At 34.5% G+C, this 18,224-nt stretch overlaps 1 protein-coding gene across 1 annotated transcript; it reads right to left on the bottom strand.

Moving 5' to 3' along the window:
- Positions 1–11,671: 11,671 nt before the first annotated feature.
- On the bottom strand, positions 11,672–12,205 carry LOC105770534 (uncharacterized). The gene has a single exon (XM_012591781.2). The coding sequence runs from the start codon at positions 12,203–12,205 to the stop codon at positions 11,672–11,674; it is 534 nt and encodes a 177-aa protein (XP_012447235.1).
- Between the last annotated feature and the right edge of the window lie 6,019 nt (positions 12,206–18,224).

Genomic DNA, 18,224 nt, shown 5'->3' with positions numbered 1-18,224 from the left:
TTCTGCCGATTCTGCTTGGGCATTTATCCAATTGCAGTGCTTCTCATTACGCATATAAGAACCTGTCTCTTGGTTTTCTTTTGCAACAATAACCAAAGCTTCCTTTCCCGAGATTGTTACATTGCACTCATAATTCTAGGGGACCTTTTTACTATCTTTATAAGAAAAATTTGTCGACTTCTGAATTACAATATTCGGTGTCACTTGTGCCCTAACCTCATTAACCTTAGGGCGCGAGATGATAATCACAGGGTGATTAATCTTCGAAATCCTCGTCATTGACTTCGATGCACATATACTTTCTTTTTCCTCCACTTCTTCGAAAAACTCTATTACTCTATTATCCATCATGCTCTGGACCAGAGCTCTGAATTCCCTACATATTTGAATTTTGTATCCCACCTCATGATGGAACTCACAATAATTTTAGGTGTCACAACCTCCCTCTGAATCCGAGACGATTAACCCTCTTCCCGCTATTTCTTTCCAAACCCACTTCAAAGGGATTTTTACCTCAGCAATACTCTCCTTGACTCTTCTCCCCATATTTTCACTCATCATGTTTACCCCACTTTCAGTGTGATTGGGTAACGGATTTCCTGTACCAGATGTATCGTCTACCTTGACAACGTCCATACTGATGAACTTTTCAACAAGTTTTTTAAAAGCTGTACAATGTTCTATGGAATACCCCGTAATTCCTGCATGGTAATCGTATTGTGCATTTGCGTCAAGTAAAAAGGGGCAAAAATGTGTGCATTAAATAAATTCTGATATAACTCCTTATATGACATCAGAATTGGTGTGAACTGGGGCCTCTCAGTACTTGGCCTAACGCCAGATTCCTGCTTTGATGAACCCTGTTGATTAGCCACTACCTTTCTAGGTTGATTTACCGTAACCGATTTGTTGTATGTATTCACATTGTTCACCTTATTTTCTTTTTTCTTTGAGGTCTGCCTTCTGTTATTCTCTTCAACATCAATCTTTTCACTCATTATATCACTTTCAATCATCTCACCACTCATGACTATGTCAAAAAAGCTTTTTGTGGCACTTCCTAACACATGTGTGATGAATGGGGCTTTCAATGTATTTATAAAGAACATCGTCATTTCTCTTTCAAGGAATGATGGTTGGACCTGAACTGCAACCTCCCTCCACCTCTGAGCGTACTGCCTGAAACCTTCATTCGACTTCTTCTCCATGTTTTGCAAGGTAATTCTATAAAGAACCATCTCTGCCACATGACTGTACTGTTTCATAAAAGCCTATGCTAAATCCCTCTAGGAACTAATCCTAGCACGGCTCAATTGATTATACCATTTAAATGCTGCCCCTGTGAGGCTATCCTGAAAGCAGTGTATCAATAGTTGGTCATTATTGACATATCCAGTCATTCGCCTACAAAACATGGTGATGTCGGCTTCAGGGCAATTGGTCCCATTATACTTCTCGAACTCTGGCATCTTAAACTTGTAAGGGAGCACCAAATCTGGAACCAAACTTAAATCCTTTGCATCAATCCTACCATATCTCTCAGTGCTTTCCATCGCCCTGAACTTCTCTTCAACCCATTTCCTCCTTTCTTGAAATTGCTTTGGCAATTCTTTTTTCACTTTTTCTTTTTCAACCACCTCATCGAAATCGGGGATAATAGGATTGAGAAGATTATTCTCAGGGCTAGAGCATGATCCGGCTTGGTAATTTATTGACCTCGAAGCATCAACCTGAAACTGCTGAGGCCTAATTGTAACAGAAAATTTGCACGGGTATACTTTAGCTTGGGGCTGCGAATGCGGAGGGGTAAAGCCTAGAGGATATAGGGTCTATCATCACCTTCCTCTTCGATATTAGCCACAGGGTTCTTTCCCTTATCTTTTCTCTTAGTTAACAATCATGCTAACTGTCTCATCATGCTCCCTTGGGATTCCATCATTTTGTCTATCATATTCTGCTGGATCTTCTCGAGTTGCTCTTGTATTTGCTACTGAAGTTGATCCTACATTTCTTTTTAGAACTGTTCGAGCTTTTCTAATCTTTGGTCCACACTTTTTGATTTCGCCCGTGTACCGTAACGGTGTTGGGTTGGCTGGTTAGCTTCCAGGTTAACTGAGGAATAATTTTGATTAATTAGAAAATTTTAATAGTTTTTAATGCATATGATGTGATGTATGAAAATGAATACAAAAAGACTTCAATTCCAATTTCAATTACTTTTAGAATACTTTATTAGAAAATAAATCTCTTTACATAGAATGAACTACAAATAAGGCTTTGCCCTAATACTGAAGACCTTAATATTCTTAAGTAACGAGGCCAATTCTTGTCCCCGGTCTGACTCCAATTCATACTTCACGCTCAATGTGTTGGCCTGTACTGCCAGAGCTTGTAAGTGATCTGTTACATCTCGAATCTGAACCACAGCTTCTCCCATAACATGATCCCTGTTTCTAACTTGATTTTAGAAATAATGAAGTTACTCATTCTGATGACCTTCTTTTGCCTCTAGATGCTCAATCTGAACCTCACAATTTTGTAATGCTGCTTCTAACTCTTCTATTTTACTCTTCATCTCTTCAATCTTGCTTAGACTTACCTTTAGCTCTACTACAGAATTTCAACTTCTATGTTGACGAATAGACCCTTCTAACTCAACCACTCTGTCTTTTAGTTCACATTTTTCCTTTTAGCTCTCTGACAAGCTCTTTCCTAATGCTTCATTTCGTGCTTGAACCTCTTGAAATTTTCTTTCCCATCCGTCTGCCTTGTTTCTTTCTTCTCGAATATCTTCACACCACTGCTCTGAAGTTTTTCCAAGCCCAGCAGTTCTCATTGACAAACGCAGCTTCTTGTAATCCATCTTCAAGCTATCTAATTCTTCTTCGGCCTTATTCTTCCCCTTTTTTAATTTCCAGGCCTCGAATTTCTGAATGTCCACATCTAGTCTCAAATTTATCTTTTCTTCCTCCATTTGCTCTATTTTCTTCTTCAATTCTGCGTTTCTTCTTTTATTCGACGAGTCTAACTCTATGCACTAACCATCTCACTAACTCTCTTTTTGTAACCATGGCTCCTATATGAGAATTCACACTCGGCCAGTCCTTAAGTTGCAGGCACAAACTGCCTTGACCTGTATTGCCTGAGCAGTAGCAATGGGGCATAAGCAACAACTACTCAAATTCCAAGCAAAGGAACCGAGTCAAAATCTCTACACCGATATAGGATCTCATCTGGAAGCAACCACGGAGCTTTCCTCTTGATATCCTCCTCTTACAAATTTTGAAAAATTGCCATCCATTTCTCTTTCGAGATTTCATCCCTCCTTGGTGTAGCCACTATCTCCTTCAATGGTGAATAACTTTCAGATAAGACCCGATATGAAACTTTATCAACCTTCCAAAAGTGGCTATGAAACCATGCAAGTAGGAGCTGCGCAGATCTAATGAATCTACCCTCTCCCGCTCTCCGGCATGCATTCAGTGACCTGAAGGTTTTTACCAAAATTGCCCGGACTGGTGTAACTCTCTTATCAAGCCGATCAAATAAGTCAGTGATCGCCTCCTCAACATGTCTCAAAGCCTTAGGGAACACAACGAAACCATATATACTTAAAGCAAAGGCATCTACCTTCTTCCTCCCATCTGGATGGGCAGAATGAGGTCCTTCAAATTTTTCCAAAGAATGCACTTGCTATCCCCCTTTTACTAGATCCGAGCTATAACCCACTGCTCACTTATCCCCGTTATATTCATTAGCCTCTTCAAAAAGGTCGGTACATTTACAGCTTTCGAGTAGACTTTGTCCACTTGAATTTTCGAACACCGAAGTAAAGCCCTGTATTCTTCTATTGTAGGCACCAAATCGACCTTCCCAAATGTGAAGCAACTGTAGGCCGGGTTTCAAAACTGGGTAAAAGCTCGAAACAGACGCTTGTCTATCTTCATATTAAGTAAATAGGGCAAATCCCCATAATTAGAATAGAATAACTGTCTAACCTCATTATTCCACTGATCCCAAATCTCTTTCAACTCCTGCAAGTTGTTTTGGGTTACACTAACGTGGGTGAAGTCCCATAATTCTGATACGTATCCCTCGGCCAAACTATCACATTTTTCGCGCAGTGTTATCTCAGCCAAAGTTCGGACAGCCGCATTATCCTCCACTCTATCAAAAAACCCTTTTTCTATAATAAGCTTTTTATTTAACAACCGAATACGAACCAACGCCTTTTTATAATGAAATGCCATGTAATTGTAATGCCATACAATCAGAGTAAAACACAAAAACTCAGAATCAATTAAATACAATACAACCAAGAAATAGTAAAAACTCCTAATTTGGTATCGACTAAGGTTAAGAGTAATTCTACCTAGGGTGAGTTCTTAAGGTTATGCGGTTCGGCTTCTAGAGCACAGGTACTTGAACCAGCAGATTCCTCGATCTTCACCCATTATAGGCTCATATGGACCGAGTTTGGTTCAGGGGAATACATTTCCCTATGACAACACGGAGATGTAGATCTCACGGAGGCATAGGTACGGATGTATCCCGAAAGCGATCCACTGTCCTATACGGAGGTGAAAACCTCACGAAAGACTAGCTTCTCACTCCCACTTAGAGGGGTAAAAATGATCGACTTATGAAATGAAAAATGCAAATAAGCTAACAGACTTAGGCCAATCAAGCAAGCATATGATAATGAAAACCAATGAATACAAAAGGCAAATCATGATTTAAAACAACTTTTTGATTTTCGACAAAAAAGACAAAAAATAATCAATTCACGGCTCGACTCTCTAACAGTCCCCAGTGGAGTCGCCAAGTTGTCAAAACCATTTTTTGATAAAACAAAAAAAAATTAGTTGTCGAATTAAAAACGAAAATTGGAGTCGCCACCAATCTTTTATTGAGGTGTGATCGGTTCACCTTGAAAATGATTTTAGGTTTACGAATTTTGAGAAAATAGGTTCGGGAGTCGGTTATGCACGAGGAAGGGTTAGCACCCTCGTAACGTCCAAAATTGGTACCGAATCGATTGTTTAATGTCTTAGTATCAAAAGTTTGAAAAGATTTTAAAATACGATCCTTGTATTTAAAAACTTGTATAAATCAAATTACATGTTAAAACCCTCTCATTTAGGGAAAAGAAAATGCACGCCCAATGCGTTAGGGCATGATATTTCATATCTTCAAGAATGAGCTTGTCCAAAAAAACTCAAGCGATGAAATTTAAAAGTATATTCAATTGTTTAAGACAGACGAAGAAGTCGAGACCCAATACGTTAGGGTACAATTTCTTAGAATCATAAACACTGAATATTGCCTTTATTTTTTTAGGAAAATCTTCATCCTGAGAAAACAATAAGTCATACCCAATGCGTTAGGACACAACATGTTGAATTCCCAAAAATGATTTTTTATTTACGTGTTTTAAATAAAGAATATTCTCGATTATTTAGGTTCAACAAGGAAAATTGGAACCCAATACGTTAGGGCTCAATCCTCTCGAAGATCCCAAATACCAAATATTACGTTATCTTGAAAGCCTTTTGAACAAAAATGGTTTTAATGCTTTGATGAAACCAAATATATTTTCCTTAAAAATGTGATGGAATGTTAATATACAACATGAAACAAATACTTTAATATGAATTATATATGTGTATGTATTTACAAAATATGTATATATATAAGTATGATATATATAAGTAAAATTTGAAAATATGTATATGCATATATTAAAATACGTATATATAAAAAATACGTATATATATTATAGAAAATGCATGTATGTGTGCATGAATTATAAAATATGGAAGATGTATATGTATTATAAAATGTATATGCGTATATTATAAGAAGTATGCACAAATACATGGTTATACTAATAATAATACAATAATAATGATGCAATATAACAGTATTAGTAATATTAAAATACTAAAAAAAACCTAAAATGACAGATTAAGGATTAAATTGAAAATAAACGGAGTTTAGGGGCCAAATTCAAAAATGAAAAAAAACAAAAAGGAACCAAATCATAACGCGTGCAACAGGAGGAAGGCCCAAAGGGAAATTAATCCTGCTTTCAAAACGTTGCACAACATTGGATTAAAATGAAACAATTTCAATATTTCATGGAAAAAATTTGAAAACAAAAACCATGGTTTTGAAATAATGGAAAAATGAAAAGGATTAAAAACATAAACAACCCATTAATGCTTAAAACACGCGGATCTGATCGGGTTTTTGGGTCGGGTCACACAGGCTATTGGGACTCTAAATACGACGCCGTTTTCAAAAGCCAACTTCCAACCCTAATCCTATTCTAATCCATTTTCAGTCATAGCAGCCGCAATAAAAGGGAAAAGAGAAAAAAAAACTGCTCTATTCTCTCCTTTGTTTCTCACGCCGGCACTCTCCCCCCTTTTCAACTTCGACTCGGACGAAGCGCAGGAAGGGCATCGACGGCGCGCCACCACTGGTAAGAACCTTTTCCCTTCCTCTTTACTTCTGTTTTGCACACCCAAAAAAATGAAAAAAACAAAGAAATAACGGAGAAAATGATAAAAAGTGAAGAAAATCACCTTCCAAAAAATGTTCTCCTGATTCTTTCTTTCAATAGTGTTTGGATCTCCGATCTTTGTAACCCTTTTTACAAAAATCATTTGGCTTTATATAGCCGAATCCTTACAGAGAAAAAATAATAATCTTTTTACAATTTTTCTATATTTTCGGTCCCTCTCACTGTTCGTGGTTCGTGCTTCTATTGCAGGTGGTTACTGGCAAGATGTGCATAACGTGCGGGGCTACTGAACGTGGGCGGTTGTTGCGCCATGGGCGGTTGCTGCGACGTGGGGCGTGCGACGCCAATCTGCTGCTAGCCACTTAAGGTTTCTGTGCTAGGTTAATTTGGGCTGGTGTAATGGGCCCCAGGTATTGGGTTTGTAATATTTGGGTTTAAGTCTAGGTGGGCTCGGGTGTAATTTGGGTTTTGGGTTAGGTTTAGCATAGAAAAGTTATTTGATTTTAGTTTTAACTTGTAAGCGTTATATATTTTTATATGAAATTGAAGAAAAAGAAAAGAATGGAGAGAACCTAATTGAAGGAAAAGGAAAAGAGATGACCATGTAGTAAAGGAAGAAGAAGATACATCTTCTTAACCATTTTGTTGTAAGTACTACAAGGATTTTAAATTATTTTCTTTAAATGTTTATGTTGTAGTATAGAAGTTATTTAGGATACAAATGTAAAATAAAATGTATATTAAATAAAGGACTAATTTGTGAAATAATGAAATATGTTAAGGAAAAATATATGTGAAGGATATGAAATGGTATATTTGGGTGAATGTTAAATAACTATGTTGAGAAAAATAAAAATGTGTGGAAAAAACATTATACTTTTTTCTTTAACAAAAATGGGCTCGAAGGCCACTACCTCTCATTAACAAGAATCAAGCATTACAAACTCATGGATATCGCAAGGATACTCCATGTCAAAGGATAGAGTACACTTTTTGTTTAATGTTAAATTGCACAGCCTGTCTGCAACTTTGTTGCTTGTATGACCAATCAGATTAATCTTAATTTTGGTAAAGAACTCTAACATGCCAATAATCTCTTTTATGAGATAGCCAAAGATAGTGATGTCCTCAAAGATACTTCTTGATACGGTTCACTAAACTTACACAATCGGACTCAAAGATAGTGATGTCCTTATGATACTTCTTGATACGGTTCACTAGGATTCATGGGAATTATCGGAGCGTTCGTGAAGTTGTGAATTCTAAAATCATCCCCTAAAGCTTTAGCCCGATCCCACACTATCCTAGCATCTTCATCCTTGCTGTGGAAGATGGCATTATTTCGGTTATTACATACGTTCCACAAAACTGAAATAAGGTCCTTAAAGGCCTTCTTATCCAAGAGTCGAGTGGCCTCCTCCAGCCAATCGATGCACTTCTCATATTCATTGTCGAGAAGACATCTGTCAATCCCACTGAGAGCAAGAACTGCACAGGCCTTAAGGCACTCTTTAAGGGCATGAATAGTCATTTCTTCCCCACTCCCACACATCAAACACCCGTGATTAAAACCCTAATAAACGGAGGAAATTTTAATGTTTGTTAGGAGTAAACCATGGCCAACCCGCCATGCAAAAATACGAATCTTAGGGAGAACACGAAGCTTCCAAATGATTCGCCAAAATAGTCAATGCGGCCCATACCCAATCTTTTTAAGGATAAGCCAAGAATAACTAGATTTTGCCGAGTATCATCCGGTCTTATTATGGAACCAAATAATTCTATCTGACAACCCATCCTGAATAAGCGGCAGAGCACAAATTTGATCTCCCAAAAAGTCACTATAGAGCTCCTGAACCCGGTCCCTATCCTACGCACGGTTATTAGACTCCCACAACTCACACACAACCCTTTCTCGACTACCACTACTAGGATCCTTCAGGGAGTTACCATCAAGACCTTCAAAACCCCACCTATCTAGCCCAATCCTTGCTTTCTTGCAATCACCTATTTGCCACCCGAAACCAGCCTTAAGAGCTTTTGTCGCATTCGTAATACTCGTCCATGAGAAGGAAGGTTTGTCAATCCTCTTCAGGTGGAACACATCACCATCCGGGAAGTACTTGGAGCTAAGAACTTGGTAACATAAGGTATTTCTTTTATGAGCCACCACACTTGTCTCTCGAGAAGCGCGAAATTGAATAGCCTTAGATCTCTAAAACCAATGTCGCCAATTCCTTTTGGCATACACAATGTATCCCACTCCATCATCTGGCTAAAACATAAAATTTCCTTTAAAGTTCTTTAAAACATTCTCTTGGATTTTTCTCTAACGTTGTGTATTATGATCACCTCTATTAGAATTATAATGGCTCTATTTATAGGCTAAAAATAAAGGATTAATATGACTAAATCTTCTCTAGAGTAATTAAGATTTGAGTGGAAGAAAGAGTCCTGCTTGGCTGTAAAAACGTGACTATGTTGCTTGAGGAATACGTCACGTCATTGCAGCGTCACATGCTTCCTCATCGGAACGTTGTCGTCGTGTCGTCATGATGTCCCGTGCTTCCTTGTCAAGATGTCACCTCTACTTCGTTTCTAGTTGTATCAAGTGCCTGCAAAATTTCAGAAAATGCGAGGCACACTCCTTAAAAGGAGTAACTTGTGGACCAGGACATGGTATCAATATTGATAGTCTTAGAGAGTTCCAAAATGAAGAGCCGGTTGAGGGAATTAAAGTCTCAAATTGTACCATCAGTGATACTGTGAATGGCATTCGAATCAAATCGGCCAAGCGAATATTCTAGCACTATATCAAAAATGCATTTCAGGATATTACTGTGAACAATGTCCCTATCCCTGTTTTAACTGAGCAAAAATATTGCACATAGAATAAATGCAAGTTAAAAGTATATACATATTTATCAAAATCCTAATAGAATGAGAATATTTAATCAATCATTGAATCATTATTGTATTAACGTAGGAAGAATCAAAAGTTAAACTAAGCAACATAAGCTTAAACTAAGCAACATAAGCTTTAACAACATCCGTGGCACATTTTACAGCATTTTACAGCGGTACTTTGCAGAGTGAAAATGTGAAACTTAAGAACATTAACATTAGGCATAGGGGTTTTTATTCGGTTAACCGACCCGAAATAACATTAACCGAATTAACCGACCTTTCAAAATTTTTAGCCGTTAACGAACGAAAATTTTTCAATTAATTGATCGGTTAACGAATTAACGAAAATTATATTTTTTTATTTTTATTTAAAATTAACGAATTAACGAATTACCGAATTACCGAATTAACGGATTACCGAATTAATGAATTAATCGAATTGAATCACTACATAAGTAAATTATTTTAGACTTTTAGACTTTAGTTTTAGTTTTAGTTTTAGAATTTTATTTTATTTATTAAATTATTTGTAATTTTATGATTGGGTTGGGTTGGATAATTGGGTTGGGTTGAATACTTGGGTTTGGATTGGGTTTAGGTGAATAGTGGGCCTATTTATATATTATAATTTTATTTATTAATTTTTCGATTAAACTGAAAAAATTCGGTTAACCGACCGGTTTCGAACCGAATTAACTGTTAACCGAAAAATCAAAAAATAATTAACCGACCCCCGACCGAAAAAATTCGGTTAACCGACCAATTAACCGAATTCAATCGATTAACCGAATTTTTTTGGTTTTACCCGAATTTTGCATACCCCTAATTAGGCACGCTGGAACAGAACCCACAACTTCCCAATATTTGAATGTCAAGCGTACAACTAGTGGCACATTAGACCCAACTCCACCATTTAAATGATAGCAACAAATTAAATGCAACTGTAAATGATATATTTATTCATATCATATAGAACACAGTTCTGTTTCATTTTAATTCTAAGCTATTAAGAAACTTTTGCATTAAATTCTGAAAAAAAAAACATATTTCCAAAAATGTAAATATATAAATGTGATAACACTTTGTGCTAAAATCCTACATTTAATTGCAAAGGTTACACGAATTCCTCATCCTGATTTGTTTAATAAAATATTATTAGTTAGCATTTGATATAATAGAAAGTAATAACTTTTTTGAGAATTTAATCAGTTGAAGAGTGATTTTAATGTTTAGTATGTAAATACAAATTACTTGTTTCTTAATCTAACTTTTCTCTACTAATTACTTTCCTATAAATATGATAAATGGTGGGAAAACTACTTTCCTAAGTAAGTTTGGAAAGTTAAAAAGATAAAATTAATTCTATTTTATTTTGATTTTTTTTAAAACTACCCATACCCACTCCCCCACCCCTTAAATAAAAGCTTTAACGCATTCAAACTCACGTCTTCATGCACTAGAAACAATGCTAATACCAATCGAGCTAAGACTCAACCTATTACTAATAAAGTTTATAGTAAAATATTAAATACATGAATATTATTTTTATTTAATAAGGGTATTATATTCTCAAAAAAGTATTTAATGAATCAAATAAGATAATGCAGCTTTCTATAGATTTTAATTAATACTTGTAAAATAACCTTCTCACTAATCACATTCCTAATAACTACATTCGAAAGAATCACATTCTATTAGACTCATAACACGTGAAACACTAAACCACCTTAACGTAAATATTCTAATTAAAAAGTTTTTACTAAATTTTTGGCAGAATTGGAAGCCAAAGATGAAATATAAGGAAACATTGACTTAAAAGGAAATGTTGTCTGAGTTGGGCTTTTGTATTTAGAAATCCGCAAACAAAATAAAAAGAATTATACAAGAATCAAGAAGAAATAAATAGCTGGGACTAAATTTTGGTGTGTCGATCATTTTCGAATGTTTGCTCAGTTAATGCTTCTTAGGGATATACATTTTAAAAGTATTGCAATTGAGTCCTACAATAAGGTGTTTTGCTCACAAATCACAATGCCTCAATATATTTTTACAGTAAATATAAAAATCATTTACAGATAAATGTAATAACATAAACATAATTAAAAAATATATTTTAAATACTATCTCCATCAATACATCAGAATCTTCGGTTTTCTATTAGGCTCCTAAATCAATCCCGCCCACAAAGCTCGCAACTTGCAAATAATACCACAAATTGAAACTTCATATAGCACCTCATCTAGCACGAATAGGCTCCTCAACTATAGTTTCTAACAATGGTTTCTTAGACCTTGACATTGATAATCTATGCATAAACTCTGGTGTTGAAAACTCTTCAATATCATCCAAATTCAGATTCGTCATTGTTCTTTTGTCTTCATTTTCCAATGAAACATCACTTAGATTATCTTGATCTTCTGGCAATATTCTTACTTTTCCACCAAACCCCTTTTTGGTAACCGAATTTACAGCCATAAACAAAGCTCCCATATCAGCTGTTGTGACCGTAGAGTTCACTCTTTTCATTGGAAACATAACGTAAACGTTGGTGAACTCTAAATCTTCGTCAGCACTTAGAGGAGAAAACCTGGTTCCCACCTTGAGGGATCGAGAGTTTACAACGAAGAAGTTTGGTGTTTCTAGCATTAGCTCAGCTGCTTTGATGAGTTCCTCGTATTGCTTGATTTCACCGCTTGGGAGAATCACTTTTGTGGTCTTTGATGATTTGTTGAATGGGGTTGATAAAGTGCAAGAAACATAGTTCCCCATATTTGATTCTAAAAGCTAGTTTCTTCAATGGAAGAGATTAAAAGAAAATATGGGTTTTAAAGAGGATTTCTTAGGGAAATTGAGGGAAGGACTGTGTCTTGTTTGAAAAGTTTTGGGAGTGGTTGATATGCATTTATAATGGAGAAATGGAAAAAGTCATCTATGAACATTAATGGTGAAAAAATGTGTTGGAGGATTCTTCAAGGAACGAGGAACCACTTTAAAATGGTTGACAATTTGACATTGATTGGCTAAGTCCCGCGTCAAGGAAAATGAGAGTCAAAGTTCCAATGAAGCTACATACAATCTCTATGTGGTTGGAATTATTTCACAATAGGTCTAATTATGGTTTTAGTCCCTTTATTGTGTTGAAATTCGAAACTTCTACTTTTTGGGTATAATCACAGGTACCCTCATCCATTTTATAATAAAAAAATTAATCTTATTCAAGTTGAGAATGATATTCAGGCGATGGATGGTCATTAAGACCTAGGCCCCCCACAATTTTTTTTTGAATATTTTAATTGTACCCTTAATTTAAAAAAAATTTAATTAGTCCTTAAAATTTTGAAAATTTACATCAAACTTTGATTTTTTTTTAATTTTCAATTAGACTTTTCAAAAGTTTTCTGTAAATTTTCTTTAAACCTCCAAAATTTTTGAAAGTTTATAATTAGACCTACCAAAATTTTTATAAATTCTCATTAAAACCCTTAATTTTTTAAAAAAAATTTAGTTTGCCCCCCTCCCAAAAAAGACTTATTGCCAAGATCCACCACTGTATTCAATAAAGCCCTCCCAACAATAACAACTCTAGATTTTGAACTTGGTTCAAATGTTTGAGAAAGAAGTCCACTTTTACTCCTTCAAACCAGTTGTCAAAGAAACTTCTACTTTAATTTTACATAAATTGATCTATTTACTTTCATAATATCATCAGTAGGTTTAATTTGATAGTAATGTTGCTGCCATTAAAATGATGTTTTTTTTTTTTGCTGATAATTTTCTTACAACAAACATAGCCCAAATAACATTGTTTACGATAAAATCTACTTTATAACTTTAATTGCAGCAATTAGTAGTGATATCAATTTGGATATATTTAATAAAATTATTAAAATAGAGGATCAAATTAAAGTAAAAGATTAAATATCAAAATTCGAAAGTTATCCTAGTTAACTTTTTAATGACAGCAATTAATAGTTATGTATATCAATTTATATTTAGTAATAAGATTATAAAAGTAGAGATCGGAAACTATAATTATACCTTACTTATATATAGCATGTGAACTAGTAAATAATGCATGTAGACCCCATCTCATTTTCCTAGAATTGAAGTTATATTTCATTAATATGAGACTTACAATTTGGAAGAAGTTGCATCATCAGTATTATATTATTAGACTTGAAATGACAACTTCCTTGCAATTCTATTCATATGCTTTGATTCATTTAATTTAATTAAAAGATATGCATGAGAGATCATTCATATATATCCATAGTTTATTGGAAAATTTCATGTGAAGCTTAGCTTGTGAGTTTTAATGAAAATAGTCAACGACTTGGCATGAAATTATTCAAGATGTTTTCTTTCTTTCTTCTGGCATAGTTGGATGTCCGTGTCGGCGGCGTTGACGGTGGTGGTGTCTGTCGGTGTCGGTTACTGAAAGTATTATTGAATTGCAGCTCATCATATACATATACTTGCCATTGCTGCTGCATCACGGGATTGTTGCTGCCTTATTTTTCCTTATTCAATTCCTTTTATTTATAATTCGGGTTAATTGCACCAAATCTCCTCAAACTATGATTTTTATTTTAAATTAATTTTAAAATATTTTAATTGAATCTTTAAACTATCCGTGTTATATAAGAACTAGGATTTTATGTGCCACAATTTGAAATGAAAAATTTAAAGGTAATAAGATCTCTCCAGTCCCTCTCAATTTTGAAATAGATCAAATTGGTCCCTCTCAAAAAAACTATAGCAATTTAATTCCTGTCAATTTCAAAAGTGAGCAACTAAGGACAATTAATCATGAAGTAATGTTTTCCATCAATTATACATGATTTTTGATTGGTATAATAACAATTTTAACCCTCAAAGTTTATGCATTTTGTCAATTTGGTCCCAATTTAACAAATTTATCTCACAAACTTTGTGCAAATAAGTAAATGTTGAGGCTAAATTTGTTGAATTTTTTAGAATTAAGGCCAAAATGACAAAATATATAAACAGTGAAGGCTAAATTTGTTATTATATTAATCAAAATTATGTACAATTGATGGAAGACGTTAACGTTGTAATTAATCGTTCTCAGTTGCTCACTTTCGAAATTGGTAGGGATTAAGTTGCTCCAATTTTTTTGAGAGGGTCTAATTTGCTCAATTTCAAAATTGAGAGGGACCAGAGAAGTCTTTTTACCAAATTTAAAGCAAAATGAATATTGTAAAAATCTAGATTTTGAGGTTTTTGAAGCTTTTATAGAAACTATTGTTCATTCTCTCTTTTCGATTTTACTTTATTTTTAGTTTTTAATTTTAAAAGTTGTGGCAACGTTTCTTTAAAATTTTCATTTTAAATTATGTCACATAAGATTTTACTTGTCATTCAATGGTTAAATTAACCATTTCACTAATGGAAGAACTTGGTTGATTTAACATTGATAGTTTAGAGATATAATTAGAATATTTTAAAGTTTAAGAACCAATTTAAATTAAGTATCATATTTTGGGGATATATGGTATAATTAACTCTTTTATTTAATTTTATTTTTATGTATTGAAAATGATTAAATAAAGTTAAGCTTAAATAATCAATTAGCTTGTGCAATATAACTTATACTACTATATATAAAAGGAAGCCCTAATAAAAATGATCAAATTTGAATTTTAGCCCTATATATATTATACTCAAATTTGAGATTTAATATTTATATTGTAATTTTTGACATAATTCGGTACCTCAACGTTTATAATGCAATTAGTTAACCTAAATATTTTTATAACACCCTTAACCCGTATCCGTCACCGGAATAGGGTTACAGAGCATTACCGAACAAACAAAACAGTAAATCATTCAATTTATACATCAATGCAATCATAATCTAATATCATTCCAATAATTTCATAATGTTCCTTAATCGGGCCCTCGAGGCCCTAAAAATACTATAGAAACAATTTGGGACTAAATCGAAAATATTTGGAAAGTTTAGGAAAAAGTTGAAAATTTTGGATTACAGGGCTTACATGGTCGTGTGACTCACACACCCGTGTCTTAGGCCATGTGACTTTCAAAATAGGGATACATGGTCGTGTCTCAGTCTAGGTCTGTGCCCGTGTAACTCTCTGATTTAGGTCACAGTACCAAGCCACACGCCTGTGTGCCAGGCCGTGTGCTAGGCCGTGTAATTGCCTGACTTGCATGCCTTTAACCTACAAGGGACACATGGTCGTGCAGTGTGTCACACACGGCTGAGACACACTCCCGTGTCTCAGGCTGTGTGGACCCAAAATGAACCTTAAAACACAAGTTTAAGATTTCAAGTTTACTTGGACAGTCAGAAACTCAAATACCAACAAAAATACCTATTTAAAATGACATTAATGAAGCTAAAAACACACCAAAATCAACCTATTAAGTACATAACCAGTGTACCCTCATTGGTACCACAAGTATATATAACTCTACATCAAAATAAACATCAATTCAACTCATCAATCCATTCAAGCTAATACCTAACTAATATACCTATCAAAGGTACCTCAATCACAACCATTCTTTTACACATATCATTCATACTAGCATAAAAACTATACCTCATTCTCATGTATTATATAAGTTGACCATTTACACAAAAGATCATGCATAACATTTACATAAACCAAAACATTAGTAATAACAACACAAAAGCCTATTACATGCCATATAAACCGAGCCAAACATTCTGAAGACTACCGAAATAAGCTGGATAGTGTGACTTGAACGTTGATCTGATCGTCCAACCTTCTAAGTATCTATAAAATCAAAGATTTCAACTAGTAAGCTCAATGAAGCTTAGTAAGTTCGACTAAATAAAACGATAAATCTTACCGAAGTAAGTATAACAATTCAAAAGTAACAACAACCATAAAAGTTTCCTATCAATCCACAATCTCAATTGGTAAATCGTAAACGATCAATTCAAAGCTTAGATATATAAAAATTTCATCAAAATTACTCAACAAATTACCTTACCGAGATTTCAACCTGACAAACGTCTTATGGATTAGAGCGTATCGTCAGATAAATGAAAACAGACCAGATGCTCATAATAGCTAGTCCAACCGAAACGCACTAGACAGATGCTTATAAGAGCTAGTCCAACTGAAACACACCAAACAGATGCTCATAAGAGCTAGTCCAACCGAACACACTAGATAGATGCTCATAAGAGCTAGTCCAACCGAACACACTAGACAGAGAGTATAATACGAGATTTCGTAACAAATGTTGAACCTCGGTTTACTCGGGTAATATGCAAATGTCTCCCTCCAATACCATCTCCACTCCAAACCCCCGTAACACGCCAAATCACAATTGTACTCTATCCCGCATTCAATTCAAACCTAAAATCAAATTTCAATAACACATCTCAAATAACGATTCATTTTCAACAACGGAATATGTATATATTTTATATCATGTAATATCAGTCATCAATTTATATAAATGTTAAATTTTAACCGTACGAACTTACCTGGACTGAATTGTAGTAGTTGTAGAAGTTTAGGGACTATTCCATTATTTTTCCTTTTTCACGAGTATCTACGGGATCTTGATATGTAAGGAGATTAGTTTGGCCGATCTTCCTAGCTTAGAAAACCATGGACATTCGGTTAACAAGAAGAAAAATGAAGAAGAACACTAATTAATTCTATTTGTTTTATTTTAATTTTAACTTAATTATAATTTTTCCATTAAAATCACATTAATTTATCATTTTAATTCCTTTTGCCGTCCAACACTATCCATTACGGACTAATTGTTATATTGGTCCCTCCTCATGTAGTTAATAAGCTATTTAATCATTTAATTGAACTAATTACTAACTTTTGCACCTTTTTCAGTTTAGTGCTTTTCTTTAATTAACTATCCAAACGTTAATATTTTTGAACCAAATTTTAATACGACTCTAATGACTTCATAAATATTCTAAAAATTATATTTACGAGTCGACAAGACAAAAATTTGTAGTCCCGAACCACTATTCCGTCACGACTAAAAATTGGGCTGTTACAATTTTATTCTAATCAAAATGTTGACATAAATTTTAAGAATTTTTAACATCATTAAGAATATTTGTCATGTCCATTACAATACCATTTTTTTAGCACATTGTCACACTTGGAAATGTTAAAGCTTGAGTTGCAATGGTAACTTTGGGTATTAGTTTGAAAAGCTTTATATTTGAACGAGCTCTAATGTAAATAAGAGCAATTTGCGGGCTGATTGATAAAATATTGGATTTCAACCTTTAGTTTAGTTACATTGTACAGACAGAAATACCCTTAGCAGTATTTTAGCCTCAGTCACATCGGTGTCGCGACACTCAACTTCACAAGGCATTTTCCTTACTTCGAAATATGGTGTTGCGACACTACATGCTAGTGTCACGACACTGGCGTCATCCCTAATGTTCCTTTGTCTGAAAATAGTGTCCTGCACACTAAATTGGCTCCTTAGTCCTACCCTAGGCTTGCATTGGCCCAACGAGTGATCACAACACCAAAATATGCGTAAAAATGTTTATTTTATCAAAATTAAACATTAACGGCTAAAATGCAAAACTAATCAACACAACACTAAATTATGTCGAAAACAAACTCATTAACTGCCGGAAAGAACCTAATTTGCCACCACGAATTGTGGCAGATCACCCGTCTCCTCCTTTCGTCATCAAAATCGGCACCTTAGAACACTAGCTTGGATACCAACTGTCACGGGGCTAGAACTTTAGTTTGGCAAACTGCACAAC

The sequence above is a fragment of the Gossypium raimondii genome, chromosome 7 (genome assembly GCF_025698545.1).
Source record: "Gossypium raimondii isolate GPD5lz chromosome 7, ASM2569854v1, whole genome shotgun sequence".
In the NCBI taxonomy this organism is placed as follows: Eukaryota; Viridiplantae; Streptophyta; class Magnoliopsida; order Malvales; family Malvaceae; genus Gossypium; species Gossypium raimondii.
The sequence above is the reverse complement of the archived record's forward strand: the minus strand, read 5'-3'. Positions and strand labels throughout refer to the sequence as shown.

Coding starts and splice junctions, on each gene's coding strand:
- LOC105770534 (XM_012591781.2), bottom strand. CDS start 12,205: ATGGGGAACTATGTTTCTTGCACTTTATCAACCCCATTCAACAAATCA.